This window comes from Macaca nemestrina, chromosome 10 (assembly GCF_043159975.1).
Source record: "Macaca nemestrina isolate mMacNem1 chromosome 10, mMacNem.hap1, whole genome shotgun sequence".
In the NCBI taxonomy this organism is placed as follows: Eukaryota; Metazoa; Chordata; class Mammalia; order Primates; family Cercopithecidae; genus Macaca; species Macaca nemestrina.
This window is the reverse complement of record NC_092134.1, coordinates 68,229,099-68,243,188: the sequence shown is the minus strand read 5'-3', so window position 1 is coordinate 68,243,188 and position 14,090 is coordinate 68,229,099. Positions and strand designations below refer to the sequence as shown.

Below are 14,090 nucleotides of genomic sequence, written 5' to 3'. Positions count from 1 at the left end.
ATGAAGCAGATAAGCTTTCACTTTCAAAAGTGCTCACGTAGGGAAGTCATTAGGTTTCAAAAAAGGAAAAAATAAGATAATATCTTACAATTAACTAATGAATATGAACAGCCATTACGCTAGAAGAAAATTGTATTGTGATTGGTGTACTCTGTATCTTCTCAGAATGGGAGAGGTGAGGCTTCTCAAGAGCAGTGAGAGAAAGTCAATTTTTTTTTTTTTTTGGTAAGTCAAGCGAAAGACGAACTGAAAATAGACAACCTGAAGTCAGACGGGAAAGCTGCCAATCTAGTCTGGCCAGCAGAATTTCTTTCAGTAGGTCTAGGCTTCCTTGGCAGTGGGAATCCAGATGTAAAGAAAACTTATGCCATGAACTTCAAGGTAATTTCAATTATTACTGCCCGGTGGCAGGAACCTAGGAAGGAGAGGTCAAGGTGTGGTTTAGTAAGAGACAGCTCCTGGGAACGGCGCTTGGAAGGGCAGGGCGGAGAACAGCTGGAGATGAGACAGAGAAGAGCGGGGAGAATGCGCCGACACCTCAAGGTGAGAGAGTAGAAACAGTCTCCGCCGTGGGAGCCGCGCGCTGCTCAGGTGGCTGTTTCCCGCTCAGGTGAGCTCCTCCCGCGCCTCCCATTGGCGGAGACGCCCGCGGCGCTGGGAGGGCGACGCCGCGCGGTCTAGTTCAGGGTCTAGGGCGGCGCGTCACTTCCGGTAGCGCGGAGCTTGTAAAACACCCTGGAGAGAAAATGGCGGCGGCAGCGGCTTCGGCACCTCAGCAGCTCTCGGATGAGGAGCTTTTCTCTCAGCTCCGCCGTTACGGCCTGTCTCCCGGACCAGTGACGGAGAGCACCCGCCCGGTCTACCTCAAGAAGCTGAAGAAGCTTCGAGAGGAAGAGCAGCAACAGCACCGGTCGGGGGGCCGCGGCAACAAGACGCGGAACAGTAATAACAATAACACGGCAGCCGCCACGGTCGTAGCCGCGGGACCAGCGGCGGCAGCAGCCGCGGGGATGGGGGTCCGGCCAGTCGCGGGCGACCTCTCCTACTTACGGACTCCTGGGGGCCTGTGCCGAATCTCGGCCTCCGGCTCGGAGAACCTCCTGGGAGGGCCCGGGGGCGCCTCCGCCGCCCCCACGGCTGGCAGCAAAGTGCTGCTGGGCTTCAGCTCGGACGAGTCGGACGTGGAGGCCAGTCCCCGGGACCAGGCCGGCGGCGGCGGGAGGAAAGACCGGGCTTCGCTCCAGTACCGCGGGCTCAAAGCGCCGCCGGCGCCCCTGGCCGCCAGCGAGGTGACTAACAGCAACTCTGCCGAGCGAAGGAAGCCCCACTCGTGGTGGGGGGCCAGGAGGCCGGCGGGCCCCGACCTGCAGACCCCGCCGGGGAAAGATGGAGCAGTGGAGGACGAGGAAGGGGAGGGAGAGGACGGTGAGGAGAGGGACCCGGAGGCCGAGGAGCCGCTCTGGGCGAGCCGGACCGTGAATGGCAGCCGGCTTGTCCCCTACAGCTGCCGGGAAAACTATTCGGACTCAGAGGAAGAGGACGACGACGACGTGGCCTCCAGCAGACAGGTATTAAAGGACGACTCCGTTTCCCGGCATCGGCCCAGACGAACCCATAGTAAGCCTCTCTCCCCGCTGACTGCTAAATCGGCCGGCGGCAGGCTGGAGACTTCAGTTCAGGGAGGGGGAGGACACGCGATGAATGACAGGGCGGCGGCTGCCGGGAGTCTAGACAGGAGCCGAAACCTCGAAGAGGCGGCGGAGCAGGGAGGAGGGTGTGATCAAGTGGACTCCAGCCCGGTTCCTAGATACCGTGTTAACGCTAAGAAACTGACCCCACTCCTGCCCCCGCCACTTACTGACATGGACTCAACCTTGGATTCGTCAACAGGCTCCCTTCTGAAAACCAATAATCATATTGGCGGTGGGGCCTTCAATGTGGACTCTCCCAGGATTTATTCTAACAGCCTCCCTCCCAGTGCGGCGGTGGCCGCCGCTAGTTCACTCAGGATCAACCACGCCAATCATACGGGCTCCAATCATACCTACCTGAAAAACACATACAACAAACCGAAGCTTTCCGAACCCGAAGAGGAACTTCTCCAGCAATTTAAACGGGAGGAGGTGTCCCCAACAGGGAGTTTCAGTGCCCACTACTTGTCGATGTTTCTCTTAACTGCTGCCTGCTTATTTTTCCTAATACTGGGACTGACATACCTAGGAATGAGAGGGACAGGAGTATCTGAGGATGGAGAACTCAGCAGTAAGTATTAAATCTGTGGGTAAGGTAACAAAGGGAATGTTGTTAGTGGTCCGCTTTAGCCGCGTTTAGCGTTTTACATGAACTGACTTACCTGCAAGAACATGGTTTGACAGCAAAAACGTAACAGTCAGTGCATGTGTCATCTTTCTTTAAGAAAGAATACCATTATCGAAATGATATCATATGACTGATGTTAAGTTTTCTGCATGATGTATTGTGAAATTCAAAACAATTTTTAAAAGAATATTATAAGCTTGTTAGTAAAACTCATTTGTATATGTGACAGTTTTCTTTTAGCCCTAAATATTTGCGCAGATGCCAATCACTCAACAAATTTGAAGTATTAGGATAAGGCACATTATAAATGTAGTGTTTTTTCAAATTGAGTTGTGATTCTAGTAGGCAATGTAGTATTAACTGTATGCATAAATTCGGGTTAAATATTTTGTCGTATTAACTATATGTATAATTTCTTAATAGTGAATGAATATAAAAAAGCAGCAAGGCACACCTCTTAATTTATTTCCCAGCCCAAAGCACTTTCCCTGTCATCTGTACAAAAAGTAGTGGTAGGGCAGTGCAGGAGCTTGCAGTCAGATTTCCTTGGATTGGTTTCCAGGTCCTGTTATTTACTTGCTAAATGACTGTAGGTAGGTGTGTTCATTGTCATTATCAAAGTATTTCTGCCCTTAAACACAAAAAGAAGATGAATACAGACCATTTTGTGTTCTGCGAAGGAAATAAAGATGAGTAATTGAAGTACACAACTTTATTTTTTTTTCCTTTTTTAAAAAAAACTTACCACACTACACTGACGTAGGTGTACACTGCTTTAGATTGAACGGAGGAGGTACTGTTTGAGGTGAGACCTGAAGCAGGAGACAGCCTTGTTGAGAAACAGGAGACCATTCTGAGCAGATTGTAAGAGGAAGGACCTTGAGTTGAGCAAGAGAGCCTTCTTGTAGGTTAAAGTGGTTAAGCACCTTGAGCAAAAGGGAGAGAGTAAGAGTTAAAGCTTCTGAACTTTCCTAATCTATAAAATGAGGCCTCTATTGACTAGAATGATGTTTGTGAAGATTAAAAGAGAAAGTAAATTAGTACAAAATGGACTTCTGAATACATAATTTCTCAGTGTTAGGTCTCTCTCTGCATTCCCCCTGAAGCCTTCCTATTTTCACCCAAGATGAATTCACCGTATTTTTATTTGTATTCATAAAGTTGGCTTATTAGTTTTATTTCAAAATAGAGTGAAAGATGCATTTAGCCAACTCAGATAAAGAATAGGAGTCAAAATAGTGTAAGCTTTGATATAGCCAATTCCAAGACAGTCAAATAATAGATTATTACTCTATTGCTTAATTACAGGGGTTAGAACAAGAATGAAATTCAGCTCTCACTTTAATTTGTTCCCTGGGAGCATGAGTGTATTGTGTCCTGCCCCAAATATTGGGGAGAAAAAAAATAAGGGCACACTAGAAGTTCAACTAGTAAAAGTTCACATAAATTAAATGACATTGCCTATCAGCAGTAGCTATCTGCATCTGTGTTTCTAACAGCTATAAGATCTGGCCTTTTTCTTTTTTTTTTTTGAGACAGTCTCTCTCTGTCGCCAGGCTGGAGTGCAGTGGCACGATCTCTGGTCACTGCAACCTCCGCCTCCCGGGTTCAAACGATTCTCCTGCCTCGGCCTCCCTAGTAGCTGGGACTATATGCACGTGCCACCAGGCCTGGCTAATTTCTTTTTTGTATTTTTTAGAGACGGAGTTTCACCATGTTAGCAGATCTGGCCATTTTCTAAGAGCTAATTGTTTTACATCTATTGTACCATTTCATCTTCCCAGCATCTCACAGAAGCAGGTGGTATTATCCTCATTTTTTGGATGAGGATGATACTAAGTTAAGAAATGCACTGAGTGTTGAACAGTTAGTAGTAAGGCTAAGATTTGGTTTCAGATTTTATTTCCAACTATAAAGACCATTTTAACAGTTTTGGGTATTGTTTGTAGAGAACTTTCTAAATAAGTGGGTACCTTTATTATGATTAAGAAAGTAATTGACGGCTGTGCACGGTGGCTCACGCTTGTAATCCTAGCACTTTGGGAGGCCGAGGTGGGTGGATCACGAGGTCAGGAGATCGAGACCATCCTGGCTAACATGGTGAAACCCCATCTCTACTAAAAATACAAAAAAAAATTAGTCGGGTGTGGTGGTGGGCGATCGCGCCACTGCACTCCAGCCTGGGCTACTGAGCAAGACTCCATCTCAAAAAAAAAAAAAAAAAAAAAAAGTAATTGACTGGTAGGATTTCATACAGAATTATTGATAAGCACAATTCTCAGTTAAGGTGACTTTCACATCTTTCTCATCAGTATTAAGATGAATGACTAATGTGATGTACTAAAAGTTCAGGTAGAATAGGATAGGAATGCTAGGATTTTGGTACTCTTCACCTTCACGGATAAGGAAGGAAGGAAATTATATTTACATTTTAGTAAATGGTAAATGTGAAGTAATCTGGGTGTTGGAAAGAACAAAGAAGTAGAGGATCTAGGTTCTAGGACTTGTCTGAATGACTGTGGTCAAGCTCCTTAATCTCTGAGCCTCATTTTATATACTAAATGGAAATAACAATATCTGCTGTCTGTGGGGTTGTGAGGGTCAAGTGAGACAGTGTGTTAAGCATAAGGTGGTATTATTCAGAAGTGTAGACAAAATTTGTTATATTCCTGGTAAACTAGAGAGAGAAATAGTTAAGACATTTCTATAAATGATATAGTAGTGCATTTCTTACCTGTTTAACATTTGGTTTTTATCCCATTAAATACACATTATAGAAATTAATACAGAAATTTGAATCAAAGTATGATGAATCCTTAATGTATGATATACTTGACATATTGTATGTCTACCCTGTGGAAAGAAGTGCCTAACTTCAGTTAGTCTGCACACCTAACAGTGTTAGGGTATCAAGAGTGAATAACATTTTCACTCCATATATATATGTATACACACACACACACACACACACGTATTCGATATCCTTTGTTATATTATGATGCTTTAACCGTGGAGTTCGTTGGTCAAATAATATGCTTAGGGAAATCCTTGTACTTTGAGCAATAGTTTTCACCAGAAGATTGTAGGTTATATGTGAGAGTAACTTTTAGGAGGCTTTTATTAGTTCTTTAAATTACATATAACATATAATAGATTAGTCTTTTAAATTGTTCTTAATCATATAGTCTTTGAAACTTTTTCATCAATACCCTATTTTTTATTAATTGAATTGCTGTAAGTCTCTTCTTCCTCATCTATAAAACTAGGGGGTTGGATTAGATGATCCCTAAGCTCTTTCCAGCTCCAAGGTTTAAGATTCTAACTTTGAACTGCCATACCAAAACAACTCAAGGATCAACCTGCAGTCAGAGTAGTCACTTGTTCCACAGGCGATTAAATCATTATAGCCCACCAAATGAAAATAGAGAAGCAGAGTAGATCAACTGTCCTAGGCTCATATGATCATTATTAATTTTTTTTTTCAGTTACAAAAGACGTGACTTCTACAGAAAGTTTGAATAGAGATGAAGGAAACAGTGAATGGTTATTGTATGCCTCTCTTCCTAGCCTCATGCTGCCCCCATATAAATAAGTTCAAGTATTAAGATCCTTTCTGACCTTCCTTAATATTTTTCATGTAAATACATCTGTGTGTGTGTGTGTATATGTGTGTGCGTACAGATTTTCATTCAAAAACAGAGTGTCTACTATGTGCCCGGTACTATTTTAAGCAGCAGGGATATGTGGCGAACAATATGTTGCATATGTGGAAGATGAAATCTCTGTTACAGAGCTTACACTTCTACGAGGGGAATGGACAAGTAAATAAGAATTTCAGATAATGGTAGTTGCTAACACAAGGTATTGCTGGTAACTTTTTGGGGCTGAGGTGAAGAGATATGCAATATTACATAAAGGTAGGCAGACTTCTCTGAGGAAGGATGTTTGAACTGAGATATGAATGACTTGAAGGAACTAGCCTTTGATCAGGAGAAGAGCATTCTGGCAGAAGTAACAGCAAGTGCAGAATTCCTGAGGCAAGAACAGCCTTGTGTGTTGAAGGACCAAAAAGAATGGCCAGTGTTGCTGGGACATAATGAATGAAGGGGAAAATGGCATGCTGTGAAGTTAGAGGTAGGTATGGGCCAGATCGTAAAGACCTAAACACCTTGAGGGGCGTTGAAAGGAGTCAGAATTTTAAGTGACATTATAGCATACATGTTCTGCAACTTGTTTTTTCACTTAACATTGTATTATGGGTAACTTTTCCATATACTAATTTTAAGTACAGAGGTATAACTTTAAAATCTCATTTTCCACTAGTCCCTTTCTCATTGTATAAAAATGCTAAAATCTCTATCATTCTAAAAATGTTGCTCTTCAATGCTCTTTTCTTCTCTAGTTGTTACTCTCTTCTCAAACTTTCTACCTCTATTTTCTTCCCTGCCATTCACTCAACCCTGTCTAGTTTAGCTTTCTTCACCAGCCATTCCTCTGCTACCTCTCTTCTTCAAGTCACCAGTTACTCAATTTTCAAATCCTCATCTCTTTGGTATGTTTAGTGCATTGACAGCTCCCTTCTTCATGAAACTTTCTCCTTTCTAAGCTTCTGTATCACTACTCTCTCTTAGTTTTCATACTCCTGTCTGCCTGTTTTAAATATTGGTGGTCTCCACAGCTTGATCTTTGGCTGTCTCCTATTGTACACATTTCTCTAGGAAGTTTCATTCACTCTCCTGGCCATTATCTTCGTTTTGTATTTTTACCTTGGATTTCTCCTGAGATCTAGGTATACCTATTTGTTTACTAGACATGTTTTGGGTATACTAGAAGTATGTACCAATACCATCTGACATTTTCCTTATATTTATCTTGTTTTTGCTCCTCTTCCCTGTTTTAGTTAATGGTGCTTCCATCCACCCAGACAGAGCTCAAGAGAGAAACCTTGGATTTACCTAGATTCTTTACTTTCCCTCACCTTCCTCCAAACCCCCAACCTAATTGGTTACCAAGTCCTGTAGTTCTGTTTCCTGTGTATCTTTTGAATCAGTCTTTTTCTGTTCCTCGCCACTGTTCTAGGTTAGTCTCTTGGCTGAACTCTTTTAGTAACCTAAAATGGTGTCCCTGCTTCTAGGCTTTAGGTCTTCCAGTCCGTTTGTCAGTACAGAGCAGTAGTTCTAAAGCACAAATGTGATCATCCCCTCTTGTTTAAAATTACACAATGGCTTTCTGTTAGTTATTGGCCAGAATCTAAACTCCTTGGCTAAACTGTTCAAGATCTGACTATACTTGCCCTTTCTACCAGTCCCCCTTATCACACTTACTTTCTAGAAAACTGAACTACTTGATGTTCTCTAAGTAATGAAATTTGTGCTTTTCTACCTTTGCACAAGTTATCCCCTTTTTTGGGAATGTTGTTTCTTTATTGTGTAACTGTGATTCATTCTTAAATATGTCATCTCCAGACATCTCTGACTCTCTGTCTTTTTACCCTAGGGTTTGGCCCATCATTTTGTGCTCAAATAAGACATTAATGCATCCTTCATAGTATTTAGGGCAAAGTATTATATTTGTGTGTCCGTCATGCCAAATAGATTACAGCTCCTCTCTTTAGAGTAATCTTTCTATAGGAGTAGAATACAGTGTTAAAGAGTACAGACTTTTTACTCAGTTCTGATTTTGGCTCTACTTTTTAAAGTAGACTATACTAGAGATATAATTGCCTCATACTAAAAATGAGATTGATAATACTGTCTCAGGATGACTTGTATTAAGTGAGATAATGCATCTAAACTAGTGTTGTCTGGCACGTGGAAATCTCTTAGTAGATGGTAGTCACATTAGTATCTTCAGCACAGATTCATTATTCAGCAAATATCTGTTGAATAAATGATCACATATCAGGTACCCAGTATATATGCACTGTTAACTCATAATATCTAACTCAGTAATTGGTTATCTACTTAGTGTCTTGTAAGGATATGTAAAAGAAATCTTATTTCTGTAGAAGCCTCCACACCACTAATAACAGTAATAGGAAATGGCTAAGAAACATACGGGATATTATGTGGTGACACACTTGTATAAAAGGGGAGAATTCACTGTTAATTCTCAAATGATTGGTCTTATATGATCAGAAGCTCTAAATTCAACATTTGGATTTTATTCTGTAGGTTGAGTAATGGAGTTCATAGAGGTTATAAAGCAGAGGACAAGCATGATCGAATTGGTCTTTTAAGAAGGATAAACAGGTGATGGTGTAGATAGTGATAGGATTGGAGGGAAGGAGTAGGGTGATGAAACCTGAAGGAGGTTGATAAGTGGGAATGGAGTTGGGCCTCTGAACGACATAATTCATTTGAAGAAAGACGTATGGTTTTGAATATAGAGAATAAAGTAGAGATAGGAGTCAAAGATTATTCTGGCCATGAACCTGGATGACTGTGAGAATGTTAATGTCATTGGAGGAATTAGAGATGTTGAAGAGGGATCTTGTTTGGGGAAAAGTGGTCTAGGGAAAATGAGTTTACTTAGGACTTATTATTTGAGTTGTTCAGTGAAAAATTCTTGAAGGCTCTTGTAGATACAGAATTGGAGTGAAGATGAGAGACTGGTGCTGAATGTGAGTACTAGTACTGTTTACTAAAGGAATACTTTTAAATGTTTGTTTGTTCTTTTAATGTGTTGTTGTTTTCTTTAAAACCAAGACCGGTTGTTACAAAGAGGTAACATGTTTTATGTCATTGTCGTTTAAAAAATACTTTTACTGGCCGGGCACGGTGGCTCAAGCCTGTAATCCCAGCACTTTGGGAGGCCGAGACCGGCGGATCACGAGGTCAGGAGATCGAGACCATCCTGGCTAACCCAGTGAAACCCCGTCTCTACTAAAAAATACAAAAAACTAGCCGGGCGAGGTGGCGGGCGCCTGTAGTCCCAGCTACTCGGGAGGCTGAGGCAGGAGAATGGCGTGAACCCGGGAGGCGGAGCTTGCAGTGAGCTGAGATCCGGCCACTGCACTCCAGCCTGGGCGACAGACCGAGACTCCGTCTCAAAAAAAAAAAAAAAAAAAAAAACTTTTACTTTTTAAAGTAGACTAGCCAAAAGGTCCCAACCGAACTTGGTATCTAAAATGAATATGGGGAATAAGCATTTTGAAAAATAGTTGTTGCTCTCATTCTTTTTTTTTTTCCCAACATGAGACAGGGTCTTGCTGTGTCACCCAGGTTGGATTGCAGTGGTGTGATCATGGGTCACTGCAGCCTCAACCTCCCAGGACTCAAGCAATCCTCACAGCTCAGCCTCCTGAGTAGCTGGGACTATAGCTCTGCACCACCACACTTGGTAATTTTTTGTATTTTTTGTTGAGATAGGGTCTCACTTTGTTGTCCTGGCTGGTCTTGAACTCCTGGGCTCAAGCGATCCTCTTACCTTCGCCTCCTAAAGTGCTGGGATTACAGGTGTCAGCCATAGTGGCTGGCCTATTCTCTCATTCTTGAAGAATGAAAGCTCTGTGTTATGTTTGACGTTTTACGAGTTGACTGCTTTGTAAAAAAAAAAAAAAAAAAAAAAAATCCTAGATCTATGAGAATATTCCCATGAATGCCAGGGATTTGCGTATACCAGTTTGATGATTTCAGAAATTAAAGTCTACTCTATGAAGATGTTTTTCATTTGAAAATTTTCCCTAGAATGATTTAAAATTAAAAATAATCAGAGGAAAAACTTGTGAATCTCTACAGATATATCCACGGAGACTAGTTTGAGGATACATTGGCATAGCTATCAGAGAACTTAGATGTCAGTATTGGCGCTTCCACTTGCTAGGTTTTTTTTTACTAAGGCAAGTTGCTTAGCTGTTGTAAACTTCAGTATCCTCATCTGGAAAATAGGTTAAATGAGAATTATTGAAGTAACGTGTGTAAAGTAAAACTTATACATGGCACATAGTAATAATAATAACTAACCCTTATGTAGCATTAACTGTGTACCAGGCACTGAGCTAAACAATTATTATTTAATCCTTATGAGGTAGGTACTTATCCCATTTTATAAGTAAATGGAGAAGTAACTGAGAAGTAACTCACCTAGGGTCTTGTAGCTAGTAAGTGAAGCAGCAGTAGTTGAACTCAGATAGTGGCTCTTAACCGTTCTTCTAGATTGCCTTTTAATATGTATAAATAAGGACTTGATATATGTTCTCTACTATTATTGTTATTAGAAAACTGTGAAGAGTATAGATTCATAAAATCCTAGAAGTGCCAGGAATAATCTTTGAAACCTAACAACTTTAGGAAAAGTGGTATTCATCCAACAATTATGAATCACATGGAACTTTTTATCCTTAAGGTTTTAGATTAATTAAAGGGGAGGGGGCATCTGCTATAATACAAACTATAATATGTAATACATAGAACAATAATACAATATGAAAACTGTTTCTAATTTTTAAAATATTTGCACAGTCTCAAAACTGGTAGGGAAAGTGATCTTTTGATTTGTATTACCACTTACAACTTGTTCTTTCCATTGTTCATTTTTAGGATATAAAGACCTTTTCATACATTTGTTCCCCCTTTTTTGCTCCTTTTAAATAAACTTTGTATTTTCCTTTTATACTCATATTCGTTTTAATGGAAAGGATGTGTTTGATAATTTCAGGGACACTTTAAAAAATTATTTTCATGATTCCTAAGAGTTGGGAAGTTCTTAAAGCTTGCTTCTCCTTGCTCATTGGTTATTCAGTATTAACTTTACCTATCTGAAAAATACGTTATATAAATAAAAGGAAATTTCTATCCTCAGTGCAAAGATAATTATATAGTTTATAAGTTGTTTAAAAGAGAAAGACACCTTAAACTGTTGGAACTCTCCTCCAAAATATACTTGTTAATAAGTACTACTGACTTCTTTGTGAAAATTTTATTACTAATGATATAATCTAAATTAGAATAAAGATATATTCTAAGGGTGGGGAGAATATCAGGAAAAATAGCTAATGCATGCTGGGCTTAATACGTAGGTGATGGGTTGATAGGTGCAGCAAACCGCCATGGCACGTGTTTACCTGTGTAACAAACCTGCACATCCTGCACATGTGTCCCAGAACTTAAAATAACGTTTTTTTAAAAAATGTATTTTAATCTTGTATTGATTATACACTAAAAATTGCTGCCATTTAATTTGGGAACATAGCTTAATATTAATTGTGGAAATTGTTATGACAGTTATTTGCTTATAACTTTGGATTTTGATTTTCATATTTAGAATTTATTTTTAACATAGATTTTATTTATTTTTTATTTTTTTGGAGACAGGGTCTCGTTCTGTCGCCCAGGCTGGAGTGCAGTGGTGCAGTATCTGCTCACTGCAGCCTCCACCACCCAGGTTCAAGTGATTTTCCTGCTTCCACCTCCCAAGTGTCTGGGATTACAGGCACATGGGACCATGCCCAGCTAATTTTTGTATTTTTTAGTCAAGATGAGGTTTCACCATGTTGGCCAGGCTGGTCTTAAACTCCTGACCTCAAGTAATCCACCCGCCTTGGCCTCTCAAAGTGCTGGGATTGCAGGTGTGCGCCACAGTGCCCAGCCTTAACATAGATTTTAAAGTGAACCAGTAGCAGTATATTTGACCAGTAACCTTTGGATTTCACTGTTTTAATAATCTGTGGTTTAAACTGCATCAGTTTATACATTATATCATATATATATAGTTAATAATATTATTTATTAACAATACTACCAAAATTTTTTTAAACAAGAGTTGATCAGGAAGAAAAGTTAGATCGTAATAATTTATTTTGCACATTTAATGTGATTATTTAAAAAATATATTTCTAAGGAAATTAGCTCTTCAAAAAGGTTATAAAAATTATTGTAACAGGTAATCTCTAAAAATAGAATAATGCATCTATCATATGGAAGCCATCGTGAATTACTTTTCATTTGTCTTGATTTTCTTTTATTTCGAGGTATAGTTTAAAATTATACCACTTAATTTTTCCTGGGTAGCAGATTTATTGCTTTGTGCTTTTGCACACCTTTTTACTTAAAATGCTTTTGCAAGATGACTTCTGAATTCATCTTTACAGCTATGTTACTATCAAATGACAAGCTAAAGTTTAAAAACAAGGCTTGGTTGTAAAACTATGCAAGAGTTTAGTTCAGCTCTCCTGAACTAATTGGGTAGTAAGTATGCACCAGCAATTGCTGTCCTGCCCTGAATGTGACATGAATAGAGAAAACCCTTTAGTAGCAAATGAGTATTTTAGCACATAGCAGAAAATTAATTTTGTTTTTCAGTTAGCTCATATATATCTGAGTATGTACACACACGCGCGCGCGCACACACAGACACACACACACACACACACACACACACACACACACAATTTGCTCACTATGACTAATTCCTGAAAGCACGCTATACTTACAAAGGATGCTTTTGCTCTGTAGGAGTTCACCAAGGTAAAATTTTCAAAGCATATGAAGAGGATTGTTGAAATTAATTAGGAGGTGAGGGGAATCTTGGAATATCTACTTCTAGCCTCTGAGCTATGACTTGGAACCTTGGTCAGCCTTATTAATGACTTCCTTGGTTTATAAGTGTATCTCCCATGGGATCACAAATGCTTTCTTGTTTGATTTAGTTCATTTGAAGAAACATTAAGTTTCTCCTACTCATTTATTCATTCAATCACCCATTCACTCAGATTATTTATTGAGCACCTATACTATGTACCAGGTAATACCAGAAGATAAGTATATATCATACTTTTTAGAACTATGGGAGTGACACTCTCCCCACACTTTGGCTGGCATTCTCTCCTTTCTCCTAAATATTTCTGCACTAGCTAGCCTTCAGATTGGGATTTTGTTACCATGCAACAATATATCAGATTTTTATATATTGTGACTTAGGAAACATACTTTAAAAATTAGTTTCTGTAAATTCGAGTATACCATCTGGTAAAGCTTACCACAGTGGATATGTACACAAAAGAAATAGTTGGATAATTGAAGTAATGTGTGTTGATCATTCCTTTCACCTTTTCTGTATTATCATTTTCTCAATTGGGAATTCTACCTTTAAAACCACACAATTTTAATAAATGTAGGTTTTATTATTTCTTGCAGGTTTTTAGGAGTAATTTTTAAAAAAGGAAGAGACATGAAGAATGAATTTGCCAAAAATGAAAATGTTATAAAATCTGAACATTTATGATTATGGTTCATGATGTTCTAGAAATATTCTTATCCTTTTGACAGCAGTGTTATTTTGGTTTTTTAAAAATTTCATCTCTAAATGTCCCTTCTTTCAGATTTTAAAGCCTTAGGTGATAAGAGCAAACATTTATTGAGAATTTTCAGTGTGTGTGAGCATTTTATTTTAATTTTCATGCGGGTAACTACTCATACTATGTCTGTGAGAAAATGGAAAGATAGAGGGAATAAGGTTACAAGTGATTTGTCCAAGGTCCCACAGCTACTACGTGTTGGAGCCAGCATTTGAACCCAAGATCTAACTTTAGAGTTCACAGTATTAACTACCAGGCAGCAGTAGAATTTTTTTATACTTTATCTTATTGTTAGCTGCAAGCTTTATTTGGGCAAGCAAGATACATATAACCTCTGGGCCTTGTTTTTTGTGTCTGTTAAATGAGGGTATGGTAAAATCAACTTTACTTCCAGCCAGTGATTTTTGTAGGGAACTGCTGTGATAATGTCTGTAGAAATGCTTTGGAGAAATTTGGAGTGATACGTAACTGTAAT

At 39.7% G+C, this 14,090-nt stretch overlaps 2 protein-coding genes across 2 annotated transcripts in view; both read left to right on the top strand.

Moving 5' to 3' along the window:
- Positions 1-715, top strand: part of LOC139356480 (MICOS complex subunit MIC26-like) — a 46,325-nt gene extending 45,610 nt beyond the window's left edge. Inside the window, 2 exon segments of the mRNA XM_071070575.1 lie at positions 382-543; positions 611-715. Coding sequence (XP_070926676.1) covers positions 382-543; positions 611-715 — 267 coding nt within the window.
- Positions 709-14,090, top strand: part of LOC105473449 (LEM domain containing 3) — a 79,048-nt gene continuing 65,666 nt past the window's right edge. Inside the window, exon 1 of the mRNA XM_011727273.3 lies at positions 709-2,262. Within this exon, the coding sequence (XP_011725575.2) occupies positions 747-2,262 (1,516 nt within the window). The 5' untranslated portion in view covers positions 709-746. The remainder of the gene's footprint in view (positions 2,263-14,090) is intronic.